Source organism: Phocoena sinus, chromosome 4 (genome assembly GCF_008692025.1).
Source record: "Phocoena sinus isolate mPhoSin1 chromosome 4, mPhoSin1.pri, whole genome shotgun sequence".
In the NCBI taxonomy this organism is placed as follows: Eukaryota; Metazoa; Chordata; class Mammalia; order Artiodactyla; family Phocoenidae; genus Phocoena; species Phocoena sinus.
In genome coordinates, this window is record NC_045766.1 from 142251665 (window position 1) to 142276047 (window position 24383).

The 24383-nt window shown below is 53.5% G+C and overlaps 1 protein-coding gene across 4 annotated transcripts in view; it reads right to left on the minus strand.

Annotated features, from left to right (window-relative positions):
- C2CD2 (C2 calcium dependent domain containing 2) overlaps window positions 1-5848 on the minus strand; it is a 63832-nt gene extending 57984 nt beyond the window's left edge. For 3 of the 4 annotated variants that reach the window (XM_032630136.1, XM_032630138.1, XM_032630137.1), the window contains exon 1: window positions 1172-1827. In XM_032630136.1, the coding sequence (XP_032486027.1) occupies window positions 1172-1444 (273 nt within the window). In that variant the 5' untranslated portion in view covers window positions 1445-1827. Of the gene's footprint in view, window positions 1-1171; window positions 1828-5677 lie in introns of those variants that run through there. The other variant, XM_032630139.1, reaches the window with a different exon arrangement.
- Window positions 5849-24383: the final 18535 nt, after the last annotated feature.

The following is a 24383-nucleotide window of genomic DNA, read 5'->3' on the forward strand; positions in this document are numbered from 1 at the left end:
GCTTTTTTCATCCAGAGGTTACGGTTATTTTTTCCCCCCAGGGTTCAGAACACGGTCTTTTGTTGGACTTATGCTCATTCATGCTCAAAGCTATTTTGTTTTTTAAATCCGTGGCTCTGTGAGTCAGTCAAGGCCATGCGCAAAGACCACACAGAGGGCCCACCGTGGAATATTTTGGAGGTTGATGGTCCAGACACAACAGCACTCACTATTTCCAAAGCAAAGCGCCACAGGCTTCTCCACTGAGTTCCCAAGCCGGTGGCGGAATGTGGTACACCTGGGAGGCATCAGGACAGGCGAAGACTGGGAGGTACCCCAAACCCCCCAGGCCCCCGTTCCTCCTATGGAACACCTAGAAATAGCAGACGCCAGGAGCTTGTCATTAAACCAAGACGTCTTAGAAGCAAAAATAAGTCATCCAGTCATTAACCAGACAAGAAACATAACCACAGGAGCATGAGGTAGCAGAGCTCCGTCATAAGCCCCTGAGCTTTGAGGTAGGAGATAGGTGGGTTCAAATCCCAGCTCTGCCACCCACAGGCTGTGTGACCTTGGGCGGATTACTTAACCTTTCCAGGCCTCAGTTCCCCCACCTGTAAAATGTTGACAACGCCTCTGTCGCAGGAGTTGCGAGGATTCAGAGATGACAGACGTACCTGAAGCCCCCAGTACATGTCTGGCGAGTGGCTACCCCTCAACGGTCACTAATTTTAAATGCCAAGGAATGCAAACCTTCTGGAAATAACACGCTGGGCGAAATTCAGCTCTGTACGCGGAAGCATATTTGGTTCACAGTTATTCAGGTGCAAAAGCAGTTCGGTGTCCACCTGAATACGGGAATCCACCTGGGACGCCAGCAAGGGCGAGTATGAGCCTGAAGGGGAAGGGGCACCCCGAAAAGTCTCTCCAACAGCCAGTCTGTCCCTCCTGTGGAGCCTAGGGCCTGGCACACCTCATGTCTGGTTAATAAAATCGAATCATTTTGTCTTGATTCCCCATCAAGGGTCCTCCAGTCTTCAGGGTCTTTCTCCTAACTTTCAAGGATGCTCTGCCCCTTGAATCAGTCAAGGGCTGTGGCGAGGCTCCAGGGAAGAAGAGCTCTGCTCTGAACCCGCGCCCCGAGAACACCGCGCCCGACCCCGCAGCACGACCGGCCCTCACGGAAACTCACCGCTCTCCGTTTGGCCTCATCGTTCAGGGCGGCCACCCAGGCGGCCTGCCACTGCTTCCTCCAGATGCTCAGCGTCACGATCCAGGCGAGCAGCGCATCCGGCTCGGGGCGCTGGCCCTCGCCGGGCTCCGCCGCCCGCCTCGGGGAGCGGGGCCGTGCCCTGGCCAGCGCCCACTGCGCCAGGTACAGGCCCACAGTGCCCAAGGCCACGACGAAGAGCGCCACCAAGCCCAGCCACTGGACCTCACCGAGCCACGAGTCCAGGCGGGACATGGTGATGGCGCATACCCGGCGCGCCTCGCCCCAACTTCCCAGGCAGCCCCTGGCCGGGCGCACAGCCCGCGGGCGGCGAGCTCAGGACATCAGCTCGCGGCCGGCCGGGGCTCGCGGGGGGCGAGGAGGGGGCGCGGCGGGCGGATCCAGGCGGCTGGCGACGCGGGCCCCGGGCGCCGAGAGGCCGGCGGGCGGGGTGAGCGGGAGGAAAAGCCCAGCCGGCTCACGACGGCCACGGCCCGGGACTGCGCCTCCCCTGGCAAACGGGGACGCGGTGTCCCGCGTTCCCGACTCGGGCGTCTGGTAGTTCCCGGGGCCGTAGCCGGACGCCTTTCCTCCAGCGCGCCGCCCCAGGCGTCCCGCCCGCGGCCCAGCGGCGGCCGGAGGAGGGGCGGGGCCGCGGGGCGGGGGAAGGGGCGCGGCCTGCGGGGCGGGGCGGGGCGTGGCCTGGGCCTTCCCTGAGCCCGGGTCGTCCTCGCCGCTCGCCGCTCGCCGCTCGCCGCTCCCCGCTCCCCGCTCCCCGCTCCCCGCTCCCCGCGGCCCGCCCCGCCCGCCCCTTGAAAGGCCCAGCGCCCAGCTCCCCTGCCGCCCCCGCCCCCGCCCCCGCTGCGGCCTCGGCCCCCGCCGGCCGTGTGCGCGCGCCGCCTGCCACCTCCGGCGCCTTCGCCCGGACCATGGATGTGCGGTGGCCGCGTGTGCGCCCGGCGCTGCAACCTCCTGCGCGGACCTGTCTCCGGCGTGGAGACGCGAAAGCGCGGGACTTTCCAATTAGTCAGCCCAACCCCAGGGCTACAGTGGGGCGGGCTGGCGGGGCTTCCGTGAGCATGTGTGCGCGTGTGTGCACGCGTGTGCGTGCATGTGTGTGCGCGCGCCTGTGCGTGTGAAAGGGTGATTTCTAGGATCGCCATCTGCCCACCAGCAAAAGACGGTTGTCCGGTTTTAACATACTTGGAAAGCCCCTAGAAATCCACCACTCGCACCCTAAAGTCTGGAACCTCGCTTTAAGAGCTGCCATGATCACTCCTGGGAGGGTCTCAGGAAAATGCCCACTAAGAAGTTTGTGTGTGCGCATGTGTGTGGCGCGCTCCCTGCGCCCCTCACCTTGCAGTCAGCTCCCGTCGTTAGGCAACGCCTCAAAACACTAGCCTGAGATTCTCCAAGGCCTAATGCAAAGCCTGAATCATAAAATAGTGATTTGCTCGTAGTTCTGCGGCTGTATGAAGGGGATTTGACCTTGAATTGGGTTGGTTAGACCTGAGCACTTAGCCCTCTCCTACCTAGCCAGGGTCTGCCTGTCTGGTTGGTAACATCAGTGAGGGTTCTGGCCCCGACACTGGAGCAGAGGGTCCTCACTGGCTCCTCCCCAGCCCCTCCCTCTGCCACGGCGGTGGGTAAAGAGAAACCTTACAACCTGGCTCAGAGGGGAGATGGCTAAGAAGACGGACTAGTTGGGCCGATGGAGGTTAGGGTCTGGATCCGGTTCAGAGGCTAATGGCATTTATTGACAGCTATTTTGCGAAAACCCTGGGAGCAGTAGAACAAAGAGAACCACAGATGCTGTGACGAATCTGCCCTGGATACCAAGTATTGAAGAGAGGGTGAGGTGCCAGGCTGGAAAGGGGGGAGGTTGGATGTAATGGCATTTGAAGAAGTGTGTGTGTGCAAAGTCCCTGAGGCCTGCATGTAGCTCAGTACCCTAAGCCCTAGAGTGTGGGTCCTCACACGAGAGGGTATTTCTGGCTTAGAGACTGGAGGCCAGGAGATGAAGGTGAGTGAGGGTTTGTTTTTTTAAAAAATTTATTTTATTGAAGCATAGTTGATTTACAAGGATGTGTTAATTTCTGCTGTACAACGGGGTGATTCTGTTATACATATATACATTCTTTTTCACATTCTTCCCCATTACGTTTTATCCCAGGAGGTTGAATATAGTTCCCTGTGCTGTACAGCAGGACCTTGTTGTTTATAGGGTGGGTGAGGCTACAGCAGTAGGAGGGTGAGGGAGTTTACACGCGAGGGCCCGATTTTCTTTGAGAAGGAGGAAGGAATTGGGAGGTAGGTGGACTGACAGCCCTGGTGGGAAACAGGACCAGGGCTGGCAGGGAGGGGAATTCATCAGGTTGCCCAGGTGAGCTGGGGCCGGGGAGAACCAGCCCTTACTAGGCAGGTCTGATATTAGAAAGTGGAAATAGAATGATCCTATCAACTTCCTGCGAGTTATCTAGCCTTTAAACTGTAAGTCCTCCTTCAGCCCCCAGGCTCTAAAGGATTTGGGAGGAGTTGTTCTGCTTTTCTCGGAAACCTCTTCTTATTTGGAAGAAACATCTTAGTATTTTCTGACCTGTAGCCAGATCTATGCAGTTGAATAATCCAAGTCATGCTGGCCCCGTTGCCAGAATAACCTGGATAACTGGATACCCAGGGCTCCTCGTCTCCCTGTTCGACGGTGAGTACAGATGTGCGCATGTGCGATGCCTAGCATGGCTGTGTGGCAGGTAGGAGACAGCCGTCTGCATCCCGTGCGACTGGTGGAACCAGTTTCATTCCTCTGCGACAGTGCCTCCGACGCACGCTCACCCCACTGGCACATTTAGGGGCTTTGTCACACACTGTAAACTAACAACCACCCAGGGTTTAGAATTTGTCACACTGCTGTAAGTTTTTCCAAAGGGAAGGCAAACGTATAAATATTGAACTACTTCTGTGTAGAAGCCAAGTGAGGGGAAATGAGGAATGTCATGGGCTTACAGGAAAATGCAGTTGGCCAAAACGTGCAATAGGAAGGAACTAAAACACCTTGTAAACCTACGGAAGAGAACAGACTCCCTTTACTTCTGCTCTGGTGCCCAATTCATCCACTGCCTGGAGTGGATACTGGACAGCTCAGTCTCCAGGAAGAGTAGCATTTCACCACTGTCACACATGGTGACAGTCCCTGCTCCTAGTATGTTGCCCTCTCCTCCACCCCGTGTCCCTTCAACCCAAGGAGCCAGACTGCAGCTCTGCCCAGGAAGGACACTCGCTGTCACCCACCAGACCTTCCAATGGATTGGGGTCCATCACACTCTACACCAGGGGTTTGCTGCTTTTAACCAGTCCTCAAAGGAAACTACCATGCTTTGAATCCTTCAAGCACCCGCACTGAGCTTCTGTGAGCAGGTGGGGCTGGGGTCTAGGGGTCTGGGTGCAGGGGAGGGGCCCACGGGTGCTAGCCATTGTTCCCAAGACAGTCACGCATACTGTGGCCCAAGGGAAACCGTCTTCACATCAACCTACTGGATCGCCCAGAGGCAGCCACCTGCCTGGAATTCTCTGGAATGCATGACTCTGAACCTGAGACCAGGTGGGTCCCATTACTGCGTGAGGAGACAACAGAAACTGTTTCCAAATTCCTCTTTGGAATGTTCCACAGTAACTGGTTGTGAGCCTACACACAGGAAACAGGAGTAAAGGCTCCTTGTTCCCTTCGGTGGCTCATCTCTGCGTCTTCCGTGGAAGGATTTCTTCTTTTAACCTTCTTCTTTTTTATGATGATTATTATTTTTTATTGGAGTACAGCTGCTCTACAATGTTGTGTTAGTTTCTGCTGTACAGCAAAGTGAATCATCTATACGTATACATCTATCCCCTCTTTTTTGGATTTCCTTCCCACTTAGGTCACCACAGAGCACTGAGTAGAGTTCCCTGTGCTATACAGTAGGTTCTCACTAGTTATCTGTTTTATACATAGTATCAATCCCCATCTCCCAATTCCTCCCACCCACCCCCTTCCCCATTGGTATCTATACGTTTGTTCTCTACATCTGTGTCTCTATTTCTGCTTTGCAGACAGGCTCACCTGTACCATTTTTCTAGATTCCACATATAGGCATTTAATATACGATACGTATTTAATATACGATATTTAATATACTTTCTGACTTACTTCACTCTGTATGACAGTCTCTAGGTCTATCTACGTCTCTGCCACTGGCACAATTTCTTTCCTTTTTATGGCTGAGTAATATTCTGTGGAAGTATTTTAATGTTTCCCTCTACCAAGCCCAGGAGGTTCTATGATGATGTTACATTTTTTTTAATTAATAAATATGTCTAGTGTCATATATGTTTCATAACTACAAACAAAGTTATACTTGTCAATACTAGAAAATATCCATTATCATTGAACCAGATATTCTTATGGGCTTTTAAAAATACTTAACAAAAAATTGGGATAGATACTTAAACACTTACCAACAGTGTCATTGAGTTTCCAGTTCCAATCTTACATTTCGAGAAGAGGAAAAGGGCAGATCTCGTTTGTCTCTGACTTGGTGGAAATGCTTCTCCCTCACGCTGCAGCCATCTGCGTGACTGTGAGGAAGATGATCGCCTGAACTATCACCTTGTGCCTGCACTGCCCCAATGGACCGATGGACCGGAGCCTGGGCCCCAGCGGGGCTGTGACGGGCGACCTGGGAAGACAAACGCGCAGCTTCCACTGGCAGTGCTTGATGGGAGACATTCCGAGAATTCCTTCTAAGCCAAACGCTTTTAAGATTTGGATCTGCGCCCACGCCCTCAGCAGTGGGGTCCGTGGGGACATTTGACCCAATCTCCTAGGCTGCGCTGGCAGGACTTAGTCATTTCCACAGTCGGAGGCTCGGGGGCTGGAGGCCATTTCCTGTTGGGCCTGAGGGTCGAGGGGGGTGGGTGGACGGGGCGGGGGGCTGCGGGGTGGAACGCAGGGAGCCTGCTCCAGGCATTAGAGGCCTTGGATCCTCTTGCTGGTTATTTTCAAGGTTTTGTGATGCCTTCCCTGGGAGAAAGGCAGCACCTCTGCGTAACTGTCTTAACCCCAAATCACAGCATCACGAGGGCTGTGAGAAAGTTTTCTGAGCCTGAAGTTCAGACCACACGCAAGTCACCCCGGCTGCGTGAGATGGAGATATGGTCTGTCCTGCATGCCCCCTCCGCGAGGTCATAACTGCACCTGGGGGTGGGTCCCCCCACATGCAGCTGGTGTGGCTGGGTGGCTGCAGGCACTCACAGCAGGCACGCTGGGGAGCCGCTCCACTTGAGGGGCTCACTTAATTTTCATGGCAATGTAAAGGATGGCATCATCCCGTGTTAAAGGAGAGGAAGCTGAGTTCAGAGAGGCTGAGTCACTTGCTCAGGGCCACACAGCGAGAAAATGGCAGCGCCAGAGGTGGCCCCCAGGTGGTGTCGACCCCAAAGCCCGTGTTCTTTCCATCAACTATTATAAAGCAAACAAATTCTGCTAAAAACAGAAACATGTTACAAGCTGGAAATGAAGGCGTCCCATTTCTCATGTGCTCCGGCAAAGATCTGTCTAAAGAAGATGAATTGCCTTTTGTGTTTTGAAGTCCAGGAGACACGGATTCTTTCAAACCCAGAGGGGAAGGAAGTTCATTCAGGGGTCATTCATACAAGAGGGACTTGCGGCGCTTCTGCTGTGTCCCAAGCCCTTTCTGGGGAAGATGGCAGGGAAGTCAGCCAGCCATCCTGCAGTGCCCACCAAGGAGGGCCCGAGCCCCTGCCCCCAGCCCCGCAGCGCCTTCCAGGCCGTCCACCTCCCACCAGGAGGTGAGCAGTCACAGGATGTGCCCTCATTCCCCCTGGTGATGGCCACTGAGGAGCCTGAGTCATCGGTGATTCAGGCGGGGCGGCCTGTGGGGGGGAGGGGGGGCAGAGGCAGGGCCTGGCAGCCTAGAGCCTGCCCTGGGCCACCCTGATGACGCAGTCCGGGTGACTCTGTGTCCACACCGGGTGGATGGAGGAATGTGATCCAGATGGCAGCTCCATCGCAGCCAGGTGGCTCAGTTAAGCCCCCTGTGTGACTGCCCAACAGCAAGGGGATTTGGCAAGTTTGCTTTGCACCCGAGGCGGGCACCTACATTATGAATGAAAATATTTGACCTCGTATTTTTTTATACACTGAAAAAGTCCTTCTGAGGAGGCAGTCACCTACAGGGTATGTTTTCCATGAATCGAAAGAATGCTGCCCTGCACCTGTCCACTGAAGTCTGAAGTCACGCTGTCGGAGAGTCAGATGTGTCCGCAGTGTAGAGGTCAAGTTCATGGGGGGTTGAGGGGGGGCGGCCTGGCGGGAGGGCGTGCCAAGGAAGAGAGAGATGAACTCACTGAAGACAGGCATCGCCCCCTCCCCCAACCTCGCTGGGACTTTGCCGTGGCTGCATCTGAGACTCCAACTGGAGGTGGCCGCCGTGCGGTCTTCTTGCTGGGTACAGGCTCCTGGGAACCAAGGGGCACTGCTCCGTCCTTCTCAGAACCCTTGGGATCTGCTTCTAGGTCCCCCTGACCTGGCGTTCCTGGCGCTGACTTCAGAGAAACGCGGACTTGATGTACGGGATGGTGCAGCCGCGCGAGGGCGCTCTCATGGCTGCTCCCAAGCCCAGCAAGCTGGAGGGAGGGCCGTGGCTCAGCCAGCCCATGTGAGACCTCGGAAAGCTTCTCCCATCCCCCATCAAGGCACGTGCCTATAATTAATATTTTGCCTTCATTCTGGCCCCAAATTTTCCTTTGTGCTATGTATTTTTTTGAAAAAGCCTTACTGGCACAAGGATAGAGGCAAGAAAATAACAGGAGGAATATTTAGTCTCTTTGGGAGTTAAAGGAAACCACTATTAAACGGCTTTTTAAAACAACCCAAAGACACCTACTTACCTGCAAAGAATTGATGGTCTAATTACAAATGATTATTATCTATTCCAGCGGCTCACCGAGCAGTCCAATAAGACAAAGTGAACAATTTTGCTGGTCTGGAAAATACTGGAGTCTGGAAACAATCTAGGGATTAAAAGAGGAAAACACAAATGCCTTCTGTTTGCCTAGCTCTCTGCGATGATTCCTTTAGCAAGTAACTCAGCAAGGACCGCTTGGCTTGAGCAAAGCTAGACCTGGAATCCAGGTGTTCTCTGTGTGGTCCTCCCTGCTACACCTGTGGCCCATCCCTGTGCAATTAAAGAGCGATTCTTCACACAGATTTATTGCAATGTCTCATTTTTGACCGATTCTGATGGAGTCGTCATCTTCCCTTGCCACTCGGGGTGGAAGGTGTAACTGTACCTGTGAACACCTGAGATCATCACATGCATCTCTTGTTGCATCATTTCCTGCACAGTCACCTTCCAGAAGCTCTGCCAGCTCCCTCTCCGGGGGCCCCGCTGAGCCCAGGGACCGGGCGGCCAGCAGAGCTGGGGTGGGGAGGGAGACAACCCTGCGATTCCAGCTTCCCTCCACGTCCACTCCAATCGGCTTGACTCTCCTTGAGTTAAGGCGGGGGGGGGGGGGGGGGGGGGTGCGGGGGGTCACAAGGATGAAGCAGGAAATCTATGGAGGGAAGCAACTGAGCCCTTACCCTTCAGGCTCTTCCCTAGGTGACAGGAAGAAGGCAGCTGATGGGTCCCAGCAGGAGAAACAGTCCCGCCTCGGCCCCACCCTTTCTGTTTGTGCAAACACACTATAATCCTGCCTCAAGGGTGTTTGCGGCACTGCAATTCCTGATTATTCATACATATACTGTTTTTTTTTAATATTTCTTCTTTATTGAAGTATTGTTGATTTACAGTGTTTTCAGGTGTACAGCAAGGGATTCGGTTATATATGTGTGTATATATATATATATTCTCTTTCGGATTCTTTTTCATTACGGATTATTACAAGATACCGGATATAGTTCCCTGTGCCATACAGTAGATCCCTGTTGTTTATTATTTTATATATAGTACTGCAGTTGTAACTGTTAATCCCAAACTCCTACTGTATGCCGCCCCCCTTCCCCTTTGGGAACCATAAGTTTGTTTTCTGTGTCTGTGAGTCTACATCTGTTTTGCAAATAAGTTCATTTGTATCCTTTTTTTAGATTCCACATATAAGTGATATATGATATTCGTCTTTCTCTGACTTATTTCGCTTAGTGTGATCATCTCTAGGTCCATCCATGTTGCTGCAAATGGCATTATTTCATTCTTCTTTATGGCTAATATTCCATTTTACATATATCTATATCTATACATATCACATCTTTATCCAGTCAGCTGTCAATGGGCATATAGGTTGCTTCCATGTCTTGGCTATTGTAAGTAGTGTTGCTATGAACATTGGGGTGCCCATATCTTTTCAAATTAGAGTTATCATTTCCAGATATATGGCCAGGAGTGGGATTGTTGGATCATAGGGTGACTCTATTTTTAGTTTTTTAAGGAACCTCCATACTGTTCTCCATAGTGTCTGTCTCAATTTACATTCCCACCAACAGTGCAAGAGGGTTCCCTTTTCTCCACACCCTCTCCAGCGTTTATTGTTTGTAGACTTTTGATGATGGCCATTCTGACCGGCGTGAGGTGATACCTTATTGTAGTTTTGATTTGCATTTCTCTAATAATTAACAATGTTGAGCATCTTTTCATGTGCCTGTCGGCCATCTTCATACATATATTGTTTTAACGCCATGCTTCTGTGTCCAGTGAGATGGGGGGAAAAATACACGGAGAACCGTCCTGCCTCCACACGTGGAAGAATGCCGCGGGGGGTGACACCTGCTGCCTTTCAAACGCACGGCTCAGCTTGACCGGAAAACAGCCAGAGTCCGAGGCTTCCCCAGAGGAATAGGAAGAAGCCCAGGGTGATTTCCCGTGCAGGCACCGGGACAGGGCAGGGCAGGCTCTGAGGTCTTTGTCACCAAGGAGCTGGGGGTTTAAGGCCACAGGGGAGCAGGTGAATAAGAGCAGGTGGAAATGAGGCCCCTCCCCCCTTTGAAGGAGAACCAGAAAAAGAATGTTCTGGGGGGAAAGGATGATGACAAGGAAGCTAGTCTACGTTTATATTAAGTGCGTGATCTCACAAATCCACGCAGACATTTCTATAAAAGGGTTGTCACCTGTGACGCCCAGGGCAGTCGCAGAGACCTCTCACACGGTGATGTCATTCATCATTATCCCGAAGACCCTCGGCTAGACTGCTTCATGGAACATAGATTCCAAGTGAACAGAATCTTTGAGAAAGTTGTCAGCTGAAACCACCCAGAACCTTAGCCAATACGATTGAGCATACACTAGTCCAGGGTAAAAATGACCGGAGGCTCTTTAAAGGGAATCGAGACCATGAAGAAGGAAGAAGACGCGTTCTGATTTTAGCCCTCACAATGCTATGAGGTACACACGATTACCCGCATTTTGGGGTAGGGGCCTCCAGTCCAGAGGGCCCTGCGTTTACTACGGACACAGCTGAGCAGTCATGGGTGTGTCCAGGGCCCTGCTGCTCCCACACTGCCCCCTGCTCACTGAGAACAGCCCTGGGGAAGAGACGTGACCAGGAGCAGAGAACCTCACACATCGGCCCCCCTGGATGCACCCTTGGGACCCCTACACGCTGGCCTCCCCCGGATGTGCACCCTTGGGACCCCTCGGTCTTTGGCCCGAGCTGTCGTAAAGGGCTGGTTGACGTTATTTGCTCCAATGATAAAGCCCCGCATATTCATTCAAAAAATGTCATCAAAGTTGTTCTCAAGTGAAAAAGCGCACAGGCTTCATCGGGCGGGCTCCAGATGACGGAGCTGTTCATGCATCACTGTTCAAATGCAGTATCCACCTCGACCGGGATTCTTTTGCCTTTTTATTTGTAAAGTTGATCTAAGAAGTTATGCAAACTTGAAAGAACAGGAAAGAGATGTGGTCTATGTGAAGTTCTGTCGCTGCCAGTGGCATGTCTAGTGTGGAAATGTGCCCCTCTGAGGGGCAGACCGATGGGGAACTGTCCTGCTCTGTGTCCTGCTCTGAGGTCCAGAAATGATGGATGAGAGTGACCCAGATGCTGTCTCCTCACCGAAGTTTCCCCTCCCTCCCAGGACGAGGTAGGCAGCACACCATGGGAGATGCTTCCTGACGCTGGGTTTATGAGATTGAAAGATTCTGGTTAGAGGTGGTGACAAAAAGAACATCCTTTTTTGCTGGGGGGAGCTAGACCGGCCGTCTCTGAATGTGGTAAGTGAGAGTCCTGGACCAGGGGGACAACCAAGGAGGCCATTAACGGAACTGTCCTCGTGCACGAGGCCAAGTGGCAGAGGTGGTCCATCCATCGTGTTTAATGAGCTCTGTCCCGAGAAGGCCAAGGAAAGAGGGAGCAAGGTGGGAGAGATGATGCCAGGTGAGCCTGGAGGGAACCTCTCCTTCATCCTATAGCTCTGGGACCAGCCACAAGAAGGCAAGGACTCCAGTCAGCTGAAACGACAGGGGAGACTCAAATGTCCATTGATAGATGAACGGATCAACAAAGGGGTCTACCCATACCACGGAATAGCATTCGGCCGTGAAGAGGAATGAAGTAGTGACACATGCTGCCACGTGGATGAACCTTAACTCCTGAGGCTAGTGGAGGAAGCCAGACACGAAAGGCCACATAGAGTGTGACTGCCTTGATATGAAATGTCCAGAACAGGCAAACGCGTAGAGACAGGAAAACAGATTTCAGTGGATGCCAGGGGCTGGGCGTGGGGAGGAACGCAGGCTGACTCCTAACGGCTATGGGTTCCCTTCTGGAATGATGAAGACGTCCTGAAATTAGGGTGATGGTTGCAAAACCCTGTGAAGGTGCTACACGCCACCGAACTGTCCACTGTAAAACAGGGACTTCGATGTTATGGGACTTTTACCTTTAGTAAAGAAAAATCATAGTGAATGAATTGAAAGGAGAACATAGTAACCTACCCACGGTCAGTGATGGTTCTCTGTTAAACACAATCGAAGAAAGCGCAAAGGGAAGAGTCGCTCATTCATTCAGGCAACTCGTGCTTACTGAGCACTTACTTTGTTGGAGAGGTAACATACAAACACGATTTAAAATGTTCATGCCACACCAGAAATATTCCCACCCTCCGACTTCTCCATCTGTGCCCCAGTGGCCTCATTTTCTCTCACAAACACACCAGAATCATCTCTACCAGCCTCGTTTCTCCAACCCTGATCCCATCCCATCCGACGGGTCAGAACCCAAATCCCATCCTTTCCAGTCAAAATGCAGCTTCTTGCTTCCCTCCTCCTGGAACCCGTCTACAGGGCTCTCTAGCCGGTCTTCCCGCGCTGTGTCGCTTTCTCCTCCGTGCCACCCTGCTCCTACCATCTGACCACCTGCTGTGGCCACCCGCTCCCCACCTCAGGCACCTTCCAGGCTGGTGACTTGGCACTTTTCCTGACCTTCCTTGAGCTCACCTCCCCTCGCAAAGCGGACACGTGGATGCCTAGCTCACCGGGCCGCTGGGGGGCCTGGAGACCCCTGCAGGGGTAGAGCTCCTGTACAGCGCTGGGTGCAGGTGAGAGAGTCAGGTGCTGTCCATGGCTGCCCAGTGCCCCCAGGATTGCTTCCTGGCACTGAGGGCACCCTGTTCCCTCCAGGCATATGCTCAGTCCCCCTCCGCTGCCCATTCCCCCGACCGGTCCTCCTCTAGGTTCTAGCCCTCGGCCCGTGCTCCCCGCACGGCGTCCCTCCCGCGTGCTGTGTCCTGCCTGGGACCCGAGCCTGCACGCCCTCCACTGTCACACCTCCTCTAGCGTGCTGGACTGTCATGGGGATCTTCACAGAAGTATCTGTGTGTGTGTGCACGTGCGGCCCTGCTAGACTTCGAGTTCTTTTAGGCCTGAGACCAGAGTCCTCTGAATTCTCTCTGCAAGAATCTGCAGGTATTCTGGAAACATCTCTTGATTTGGATTAGAGGTTTGTAGCTCGAGCCCCAGAGTTAAGTTGGATTTAGGGCTGCCGTCTGCACCTGAACCCAGGTGTGCACAGGTCCTGCTCCAGCCGAGTTCTCCAGGGCTGGGCTGGGTCTGCTTTCGGGGACCAGAGGCTCTGTCCCCGTTCTTGGGCTTGGTCCTTCCCACTGCGGCCAGGGTTGTTTCTCTGTGATGCCGACGGGCAGGTAGAGCTGCTTCCCCTCAGCCTGGAAGCAATGCCAAATGGTCCCTTTCTCATGATCACTCTGGGCCCTCCCCAGCCACGTCCAGCCTCCTGCGAGGCCTCCACAGACCCTAGACCCGTCCGATGGTCTGCATAACCCAGGCCGTTCTCTGCCAGCAGCTCCCCCCGTCCCCTCTCCGCCTGCAACCATCTCTCCTTCTTCCAGGATCAGGTCAAAGTCGTCCCGTAACAGGAACTGTCACATGGGGGTTAAGACCTCAAGCTCCAGGTCAGACCAACTGGGTTCAAATTTGGGCCCCTGTGATTTTAGGCAAGTAATTTCATATCTCCGTGCCTCAGTTTCCTCATCTGTACAAAGGGGTCATTATTCTTATCTCCAAGAGGACTGGACAAGCTAACACACGCGTGTAAATCACAGTGCTGGCAGTAGCCCAGCTCCCAGAGCCTCACTGCTGGCTCCGTCCAGCCCTCTCAGCACCTCTCTTGTGATGTGCAAAAGGGCGCATCTCATTTTCTGTGTCTCCTTCCCTCAGGAAGGACACAGAATTCCTGTCCTCTGCAGCGTCGTAGCCCAGCACGGAATAAGACACAGGTCAGAGGGCGCGGGCTCAATGGATGCTTGTTGTATGATTGAATGTGTTGACTGAAAAAAATGCATGACCTACAAGCTGAGAGTTATGCTTTATTCGGTGGGGAAAACTGAGGACTTAAGCCCGGGACACAGCATCTCAGATGGCGCTGAGGGACCGCTCTGAAGAGGCAAGGGGGGAGCCACGATATAGAGGAGTTTTTGCAGCAAAGACCAGGTAGTCGGAACATCAAAAGTTTACTGTTAATTAAAGAAAACCAGACATCTCCAGTTAAGGGATTTAGCGCTTTTCTCTGCATGGGAAGATGCAAGAGTCCGGGCTCGCTGAAATCATTCCTTTGATGTGCGCCTCAGCTCCCTGGGGCCAGAACCCTGTGCTTTCTCATCCTGAGCGTCCTCAGGGCTCACCATCAAGGGGGCTGTAATGTGGTGGCTTGATGGCTGCAACATCTTTATTTACTGATATGGCAATAGTTTTCATTCACAAATGAATGAATGAATGAATGCAAGCGATAAAAATCAATAAGCAAGCTTTCAAGGGAAATTTGGGTCGTTGGCCCAGAATATAAAGTTACTCTGTTGGTGCAGGACAGGGAGGTCGCCTGTGTCTCCTTCGGGGAGGGCGCGCTGGGCGCAGGGCACCGCAGGGGTGGGTGGAGGAGAGTCCTCTGTCTCCTGCAGGGCCTCGGGTGAAGAGCAGGTGCCGGAATGTTCCAACGGAACCAAAGCCAAAATTCAGCCAGAGTCTGAATACACACCAGTGCCCACAGGCACCCAGGATTTGCTCCCCAGAGGTGGATGGCGAATGACAGGCCGAGAGTTGTCACTTGTTGCTTCCGGTCACTACAGGTGACTCCGTGTCCCTGTCCTCTCCTTACGAGCGTTCTTGGGGCTTCCTGAACAGGGACTCAAGTGCACGGCAGCCTTCCTGAGCTGTTTACAGCCCCGAGTCCTGAGTCGGGGTGTTTCAATGCTTTCCCTGATTCGAAAGCTTCTGCTTAAAATACGTGTGATTTTGGCCTCAAAATCGAGGGTCGTGCCGTCATCCTAGCCCCTCAACAGGGGAAGTTTGAAGTTATTCACCTTGATGTAGCACGGACCATAAACAGATTTAAAAATCAAAGATCTCCACGCCACATTTATTTTACATCCATAAAGCCTGGAAGCTTTAAGTGAAGGCGCCAGCCTGTGGCTTCTCCGCTGTGTCTGGGTATTTGGCGCAGATTCACACACACTCCGGAGGAACTGCCCTTTTTCGCACTCCCGGGGGTTCTGGGTACCCCAGGGGCCACAAGGTCCGCTCCACTGGACACCCCCTTCGCGCCTTTTTGCACTGGCACAGAGGAGGCCCTGGCAGCAGCCGTGGAGGCTGAGACCCCCTCGTGGATTCCTATGACTACCCCTGACTTCCTGTTCAGTTGTTCAGGCTGCTCACTGCACAAGGACATCTGGTGGAGAGGCACCTGGGGCTGCCGTGCATCCTGCCTGGAGGAAGGGGCATCTTTTTCTAACACACACAGAATGTCCACGTGGGCCGGCAGCAGCCCCTGCTCCCTGTCTCCCTGGGCTGCACGGGGCTCAGGGCCTCACAAAGGCAGCCGCGCTGGCCCGGGTGGTAGAGACCCTCAGAAACTAAGGCTGCACAGTCTGTTAGCAGCCTCGGGGCAGGGAGAGTGTTCTCATTTTAAGGAAAGAAAAGCTATGCTCTGTTTCGCGCTGGGTACGAGGGGGGAGAGCTGGGTGGGTTCCACAGGTGAAGCTGCGAGACAAACAGGGTGGGGCTGGGCGGCTTGCTGGCTTTCTACTGGGGGCACTGCTGGGCGCCTCAGCTTCTAGTCACTCGTGGACGTCAGGTGCACTGGGCGTCTACAGGTGCCTTTGTGGAGGCCTGGAGACCTGGCCCCACGCCTCACACGGCCTCCCCCTCATGGCCCACGGCTCACCCACGACCCCTGGGAACACGGCTCCTCCTTGCAGGTGAGGGTTCGTGTTTTTGCTTTGGAAAAGCAGGCCGTTTCCTACGGGTGGTGCTGCCAGCAGCCCGCCACGCTCTCCGCGCCCCCTCCCGCTTTCTCTTCCTGCTGTGCGCGCAGCGTTGGTGTCCTCAGGCCTGAGATGCTCTTCCCCACCCTCTTCTCCCGGCAACCTTACGGCTTCTAAATCGGTCCCTCAAGAGGCCTCCTTCTGGCACGCCGGCCTAGCTGGGTCCCCTGGGGAGATCCTTTGGCCCTTTGGTCGGGCTCACTCCACGGTCACCTGCCCGTCCCCTTTGAAATCCTTTCCGCGCTTGTAATTTGTGCGGGTGTCTTTCCTGTGGCGGGAGAGCCACACCAGGCAGCATCTGTGTCTGAGCTGTCAATCACCCATCACGGGAGCCTGGCCCCCTATCACAGGCCTATACAGTCAGTCCCCTACATATGAATGAGTTCAGTTCCAAGAGCGCGTTCGTAAGTCCAATCTGTTCGTTAAGTCCAACAAAGTTAGCCTAGGGACTCAACTAACACGATCAGCTACACAGTACTGTCCTGTAATAGGTTTATGATACTTTACACACAAATAATATGTAAAAACAAACACAAAAAAATAAAGAAAACATTTTCAATCTTACAGGACAGTCCCCTGAAAAGTACAGCAGTCCAGTACAACGGCTGGCATCCAGGGGCTGGCATCACGTGAACAGGCAAGAAGAGTTACTGACAGGAGGAGGGAGAGGAGGTGGGAGACGGTAGAGCTGAAGGGTCGTCAGCAACAGGAGACGGAGGGCGAGCTGCAATGTCACTCACGCCTGACGCTGATGGCACAGGTTCTGGTTCCTTGCTGGATTCAATTCTATTTACCCTCTTGAAAGAACAATCCAGTGATGTCTGGGTAGTAGCTCTCTCTTTCTCATCATAAATGACACGGTAGCACTGGACTGCATTCTGAACGGCTGCTGCAACCTCTGTGTACTGTTCCACGTTCGGGCCCTGTGCCTCAAAAACTAACAGTGCCTCCTCAAGTAAAGACAACCCCCTTGCCATTTCCTGCGTTGTGAATCTCTTCGGTTCTTCAGTTACTTCTTCTTCCTCTTGTCCTTCTTCGTCCTTTCTCCGGGCCTCCAATTCCATCGGGTCTTCATTAGTGAGCTCCCTGTGCTGTGCAGCAGGAGTGCCGTACAGCAAAGTACACAAAAGCACAGCCACTCGAGGATGCACGCACGTGACAGTGGACGCCGGACACGTGAACGAACTTAGGTGATTGGACACGCGAACGCACGTTCACATCTTTGTAAGTTCGCAACTTGACGATTTGTATGTAGGGGACTTGCTGTAAATAACTGTGCACCAGATTAGAGATGCACTTGAGAGCGCCCCCGCGGGCCCCCTCTTTGAAGACAGATGGGCTTTTGTCTGCGTGAGAACACAAGTCAGGGCCTTGAACCGTCACAGCAAAATATTGGTAGCAAATGTCACACAGAGCTTGGTCCATCAGGCCCTGGTCCATGAAAGTCACCAGGGATGCAGGGAGACCCACGGGGCGCTGGGGCCCACCTCGACATCCAGGATTGGAAAGACGACTCACAGAGAATCAGGCGCTTACCTATACCTTGAGCAGCCTTTCCTCTGGGATTCTGAAGCTCCGTCTTGTTTTAAGTTAAATGGTGAGAAAAAAAGTACCTCGCTTCAGCCCCCCATGAGAAGAATCTCCCTGAGTTAACATGAATGACGGACCTTCAGCTTTTATCCTTCCAGCGCATGAAGTGGTTCTGCAGAGTCCTTGTTTTTTCCTGCTCCCACGAAGTTGTTTGTTTTGTTTTCTTTCTTTTTCATTTTGGCCTTGCCCGTGATCTACTTGATATTCTTCCAGCTTTTATTTTATCTGCGAATTTGATCAACGTCAGTCTGACTTCAACGCCTTTGGACAGAGAAATGGGGGCCAGCACTGGCTGAGGCCCGAGAAAGATGGAGAATCCCCCAGGAACGGCCTGGTCCCCAGCCTCTGCCTTGAGGCTGGTTCTCCGGATGGCGGTGGATGTGGGCCGTACACTCGGATCCACTTCTCCGTCCTCCCTGCAAGCCCATCAGGAGTGGTCTTGATTAGTTCCTGGTTGTCAACCTGACAACCGGATCCACAAAGAAAACGAAGCCACTTGTTCTCATCCATCTGTCCATCCATCATCCGTCCGATCCGTCCAGCATCCTCGCGCTCACAGCCGGCAGCAGGCCCCGAGCCTGGTGCAGCGGTCCCCGCTCTGAGCTGTGCCCGAGGGGAGCTGCGATCCCGCCCAGGGTCAGGTGCTTTGGGCCTCACCCTCCCACCCTCCTCCCTCTCGCCTCAGCCCCGCCGGGTGCCCACTGTTCCCGGTGGGCACAGTCACCCTCTGTTACCTCCCGTGGACGGCACAACTATTCTGAACACACGTAAATCTTGAGATGACAGAACAACGATATGCTCCGGCCAGCCCTGACCGGTGGTGACAGGAGATGCAGGGTAAGCACTCCCCTCTTCGTGTCTTCCTTCGCAGAGGCCCCGTCCGCCTGTCCTCAGAGGCGTCCCAGCGGGAGGGGCCCCTGGGCCTACAGCGTAACTAGCTTGATACCGTACCTTCTGGGCGGGGGTGGGGGGTGGGAGGGGCCTTCTTCCCAGCCTCCACCTGTTCTCTAGAATAGCTTCCAAAAGTGAAACGCCAGGGGGCAGGCTCCTGTCCCTTGGGGAGACCTGAAGAAGCTGCACAAGGGCTCCCGGTCCAGAGGGATGGACAAAGGTACCCCCGAACCATTAGTTACGGAACAGCATGCATGGGGGCCACAGAGGAAGGACAGCCCGACTGTTACGGGTGGCTGTGCGTCCGGGAAAGTCTGAACAGGGTCTTGAGTGTCGGCAGAAGTCAACAAGCCTGAAGAGGAAGTGGGGCGGGAAGGCCGGGCACAGAGAGGGGCGGGCACAGCGGGGAGTTCAAAGGCCAGGAAGTGAGAGCGGGCGCTGGGCTTCTCGCTCCTGCAGCCCATGTTTAACAGGTTCGGTGGGACCCGATGGAGAGGGGCCTGGAGATGCAGGCAGGGCCGGGCCGGCAGTGGCCCTGCTGAGAGTCGGCTCTTAGCCCTAAAGGGACGGGGAACTGGCCAAGGGCTGAGCAAGGAAGAGTTTGTACAGCATGTCACCCAGAGCCTCGCTAGGCAGAGAGCGGCCTGGGACCAGCTGCTGCAGCGTCACCTCGGAGCCTGTAGGAAATGCAGACTCTCAGGCCCTGTGGAAGCCAAGCCTGCACTTTAAGAAGAGCCCGGGGAATTTCAACGCACATTAAAATTTGAGAAGTCCCGTCGCAGGACACTTTGAAGCAGCCGCTCCTGGCCGTGAAATGCCCACGGTCACGAGACCCCTCCACAAGACCACCAGAGACAAGAGTCAAAGCCAAACGGCAAGGGTCATTTATTGCAGGTTCGAACCTGGACCTCCGCGCACTCGTTGCCGGTGACGCTAAGAGGTCCCGATGGAGTTTAGTACAGCTCTTTTATAGACAGGTACAAACAAGCTCGCGACCTTCAGGGGTGGGGGGTACTGACTGGCTAACTTTTAAACAAAGACATTAGTCACTGATTGGTTAACTTTTAAACAAAGACACTAGTCACCGTCTGATTGGTTGGATGGTTGCAAAAGGGGGTTCAGCAAGCATAGTTACAGAAGCGAGAGCGGCTGGTTAAGTTTCGGTTTCCTGAGGCTTTGTTTTTCAATTAGGAATACTTAAGATGGGGCCATAGTTACAAACAGTACAAACAGGAAGATCGATGCAATCCTAGCAGCACTACGGCCTAATGGCAGGGCATCAATTCAGTCCTATTTCTACCAAAGTAGAACATAGCCCTTCAGCCGGGTGGGCACCGCGTCCTGTGGGGCTCTGCGGGCAGAGATGAGGAGGTGGGCGAGAGGTCAGGGGCACTTGGTGAGGAATCTGGGGAGGCGGGGGCGGAGGCGGGGACAAGGCGACCGCCGGGCCTCCTCCGCGGCTGGGGGTGAGATCCTTCATCGAGCTGCGGGGCTGAGAGCAGGTTGGAGGATGGTGGGCCCCATGCGGTGGACGCTACGTCTTAGGTGTCTGTAGTGATGGCTCTAGAACTTGGAAACCAGAGACAGTGCAGTGGGAGTGGATGGTGGTGACCCGGGTGGCTTTGAGTCTCTGCTGTTTTCTAAATCCTTGCAAACCATCTGCGTAACGATCCGTCTGACATGCTGTCAGGGGTCAGTGCCAGATCGAACTATCTGGGAGCCACCTTGCGGACAATGAGGACGTTTCCGCTTCCCCTTTCATTGCACCTTATATTAGAATCTCTGAGTGGGGCCCCCGCCCTACATTAGCACCCTCCTTCCTCACCGCAGCTCTGAAAATGCTGGGAGTGAAGTAACCAGTAAACAAGGGGGCAGACTGGCATCGTTAGTGCCGGTGTGCCAAGTGGACCACTTGACCCGGGTCTCTTAGCCGAGCCCCCAGATCGGGTAGGTCCAGGCGGCCGAGCACAGGCAGGGCTGGGACAGATCTGCTTCCTCCGGGGCAGCGGGCCCAAGGGCCGCAGGAGGCCGGGGCTCACAGCAAGGACGCCTGAGCTTGGGAGATCTCCCCCTACACACCTGTCTCTGCTCGCCCAGCTCCAAGGACAGGGATCCTGTTGTCACATCTGCCAGCTCGGCGGCATCTTTGTGTTGACCCACCTGGGCCTGAGGATCTGACCCAAATAGTCTCCTTCTCCGGCTGCAACCCAGTCCTGCTGGATGTGTTTAGTTTGGGGACCGCCGTCGATGGTGAGGGATGAGAAGCAGATCAGAACAGAATGGGGCCCCTAGAGTGGAGGGGCGGGCGCTCTCCCAGGCTGCCAGCCTCGCTCAGGGACGCCCAGGAGGGCCCAGCTCTGTTTCTAGCTGGCCGGCCAGGGTGCCGTCATCGTGGGAGCTCTGTGGAACCTCCCTTGAGATGAAGGGGTGTCCCTAGGGTCCCTGTTTTCCGTCCCCACCTGCGCAGTGCCGACAGCCCACTGCAAGCTGCCTCCCCGCTTGGAATGTGCCTCCTGCCCTTGGCTGGTTTCTCTTCCTTTTAAAAATCATTTTTAAAAGTAGCTTCTGGGGCTTCCCTGGTGGCGCAGTGGTTGAGAATCCGCCTGCCGATGCAGGGGATGCGGGTTCGTGTCCCGGTCCGGGAAGATCCCACATGCCGCTGAGCGACTGGGCCCGTGAGCCATGGCCGCTGAGCCTGCGCGTCCGGAGCCTGTGCTCCGCAACGGGAGAGGCCACAACAGTGAGAGGCCCGCGTACTGCAAAAAAAAGAAAAAAAGTAGCGTCTGGGCTTCCCTGGCGGCACAGTGGTTGAGAATCTGCCTGCCAGTGCAGGGGACACAGGTTCGAGCCCTGGTCTGGGAAGATCCCACATGCCGCGGAGCAACTAGGCCCGTGAGCCACAACTACTGAGCCTGCGTGTCTGGAGCCTGTGCTCTGCAGCAAGAGAGGCCGCGACAGTGAGAGGCCCGCGCACCGCGATGAAGAGTGGCCCCCGCTCGTCGCGACTAGAGAAAGCCCTGGCACAGAAACGAAGACCAAACACAGCCAAAAATAATAAATAAATAAATAAATAAAAATTTAAAGGTAGCTTCTAAAATCCCTTTCGCCAACTTTCTCATCTGAAGAAAAAGTGAATTCTAAGGAAAATCTCACCACCTGATGAAGCAGTTGGGAACTCGATCGGTGTCTTTCAAACCTGCCTAAGAACCCGTGCTTGTTTAAAATGCAGGTACCCAGGCACGGACAGCGAACGGTCACTGCCTGGCTACCCCCAGGCGGTGCTGTGTCAGCAGCATCGGTGCCACTGGGCTTGTTCAAACGCAATCAGGAATGCAGAGTCCTGGGCCCGCCTGGGCCCGTGAGACAGGGGCTGCAGTTAACGAGATGCCAGGCGAGTTGATCCACACTGACGTCTGAGAGGCACTGCGCTCGGTTCCCACGTCAGAACCTATTGGGGTGCCCGGAGAGCTGGCGAAGCTGCCTCAGACCTGGGGCTCACCCCCCAAACTCTGATTGTCCTGCTGTGGGCCCAGCATTGTGTACTTTATAGTTACGTTGTGAACGTTTGCTGCGGTATAATGTACCCGAAAAGGTGTACACATCTTGTGTTCAGCTCCGTGAGCTGTCACCAGTGGGCGGCCCCCACGTAAACCAGATCGGGAATCTAAAAGGCTCAGCACCTGGGGCCCAGCGATGGACTCCCTCTCAGTCACACCCCATCGCCTCCTCCAGAGATAGCCAGGTGATGACGGCTGACAGTCCAGGGTCGGCGGCTTGGGTCCTTCTAGAAGCTGCTGTGCTGCCCCTCCCACACAGTGGGGCTGAGCTGCCCCTTCCACACCGCAGTGTACAAGTCCATCGTAGGGACACATCAGGCTACCCTTGGGGGACGACAGGTTGCTTCCCGTTTGGACTGTTGTGACTATGCACCTGTTTCTTAACAGTTCCCGTGATGATTTTAACGTAGAGCTAGGTCAGAGCCGCTGGCCTGCGCGATGCTTCATCCCCTCCCGGCACGCCGTCCCCACCCCATTCCCATCCGCTCCACCTTCGGAGCCCACTGAGCGGCGCTGACAGCAGCCCTTTCTTCTAGTCTTGCACCCAGCTGCCCAAGGATAAGAAACGACCATTTCTGGAAGCTTCTGTGCTCCTGCAGGACAGCAGGAGCTGTGATACATTTTCAAGTCCAACCTCATTTTCTTTAAGTCAAGACCTCTGACGAAGAACGATGTGAGGAGCTTGTACCCTCAACCAAAAGGTTTCAAGCGTCTGGCCGGGGCAAAAGGCTGCAGCGCCATTTCTGCCCATTTTCCCTGCTCCTGGGAGGTGGACGGCTCAGGATGGAGGTTGGGTCCCCGCGCCAGGGCGAGGGTAAGGTGCGGAAGGCACTTGTTTGGGTGCAAAATTTAAGAGGACGCCAAACACTCGGTAATCAAGTATAAACACAGTTTTAATACAATATCTAGGAAAAAAAATCAAAATTCATGCAAAAAGTCCATGATGAACAGAATATCGACATTTTAAACAAAGGCCATCGCTGACCTGAGCCATACTGGACCACAGGCAAAAGAAAAATATGTGCACCATACATGGTCTTACTTTTTCTTTTTTTTTAACATCTTTATTGGAGTATAATTGCTTTACAGTGGTGTGTTAGTTTCTGCTGTACAACAGAGTGAATCAGCTATACGCATACATATTTCCCCATATCTCCTCCCTCTTGCGTCTCCCTCCCACCCTCCCTATCCCACCCCTCTAGGTGGTCACAAAGCCCCGAGCTGATCTCCCTGTGCCGTGCGGCTGCTTCCCACTAGCTATCTATTTTACCTTTGGTAGTGTACATATGTCCATGCCACTCTCTCACTTTGTCCCAGCTTACCCTTTCCCCTCCCGGTGTCCTCAAGTCCATTCTCTACTTCTGTGTCTTTATTCCTGTCCTGACCCTAGGTTCATCAGAACGTTTTGTGTTGTTTTTTTGGATTCCATATATATATGTGTTAGCATATGGTATTTGTTTTTCCCTTTCTGACTTACTTCACTCTGTATAACAGATTCTAAGTCCATCCACCTCACTACAAATAACTCAATTTCCTTTCTTTTTATGGCTGAGTAACATTCCATCGTATATACGTGCCATATCTTCTTTCTCCATTCATCTGTCGATGGACGCTTAGGCTGCTTCCATGTCCTGGCTATTGTAAATAGAGCTGCAGTGAACATTGGGGTGCATGTGTCTTTTTGAATTATGGTTTTCTCAGGGTATGTGCCCAGTAGTGGGATTGCTGGGTCATATGGTAGCTCTATTTTTAGTTTTTTAAGGACCTCCATACTGTTCTCCATAGTGTCTGTCTCAATTTACATTCCCACCAACAGTGCAAGAGGGTTCCCTTTTCTCCACACCCTCTCCAGCATTTACTGTTTGTAGATTTTCAGCAAGATCCTTTTTGACCCACCTCCTAGAGAAATGGAAATAAAAACAAAAATAAACAAATGGGACCTAATGAAACAAAAGCTTTTGCGCAGCAAAGGAAACCATACACAAGACCAAAAGACAACCCTCAGAATGGGAGAAAATATTTGCAAACGAAGCAACTGACAAAGGATTAATCTCCAAAATTTACAAGCAGCTCAGTATCAAGAAAACAAACAACCCAATCCAAAAATGGGCAGAAGACCTAAATAGACATTTCTCCAAAGAAGATATACAGATTGCCAACAAACACATGAAAGGATGCTCAACATCATTAATCATTAGAGAAATGCAAATCAAAGGTCTTACTTTTTTTTTAATGGCTTGGGTTTTTTCCAGAAAATTAAGATAATTGAAAAATATTGAAGAATGGAAAGTACGCATACTGAAATGCATGACATTATTTTAAGTATTTTACTAACACC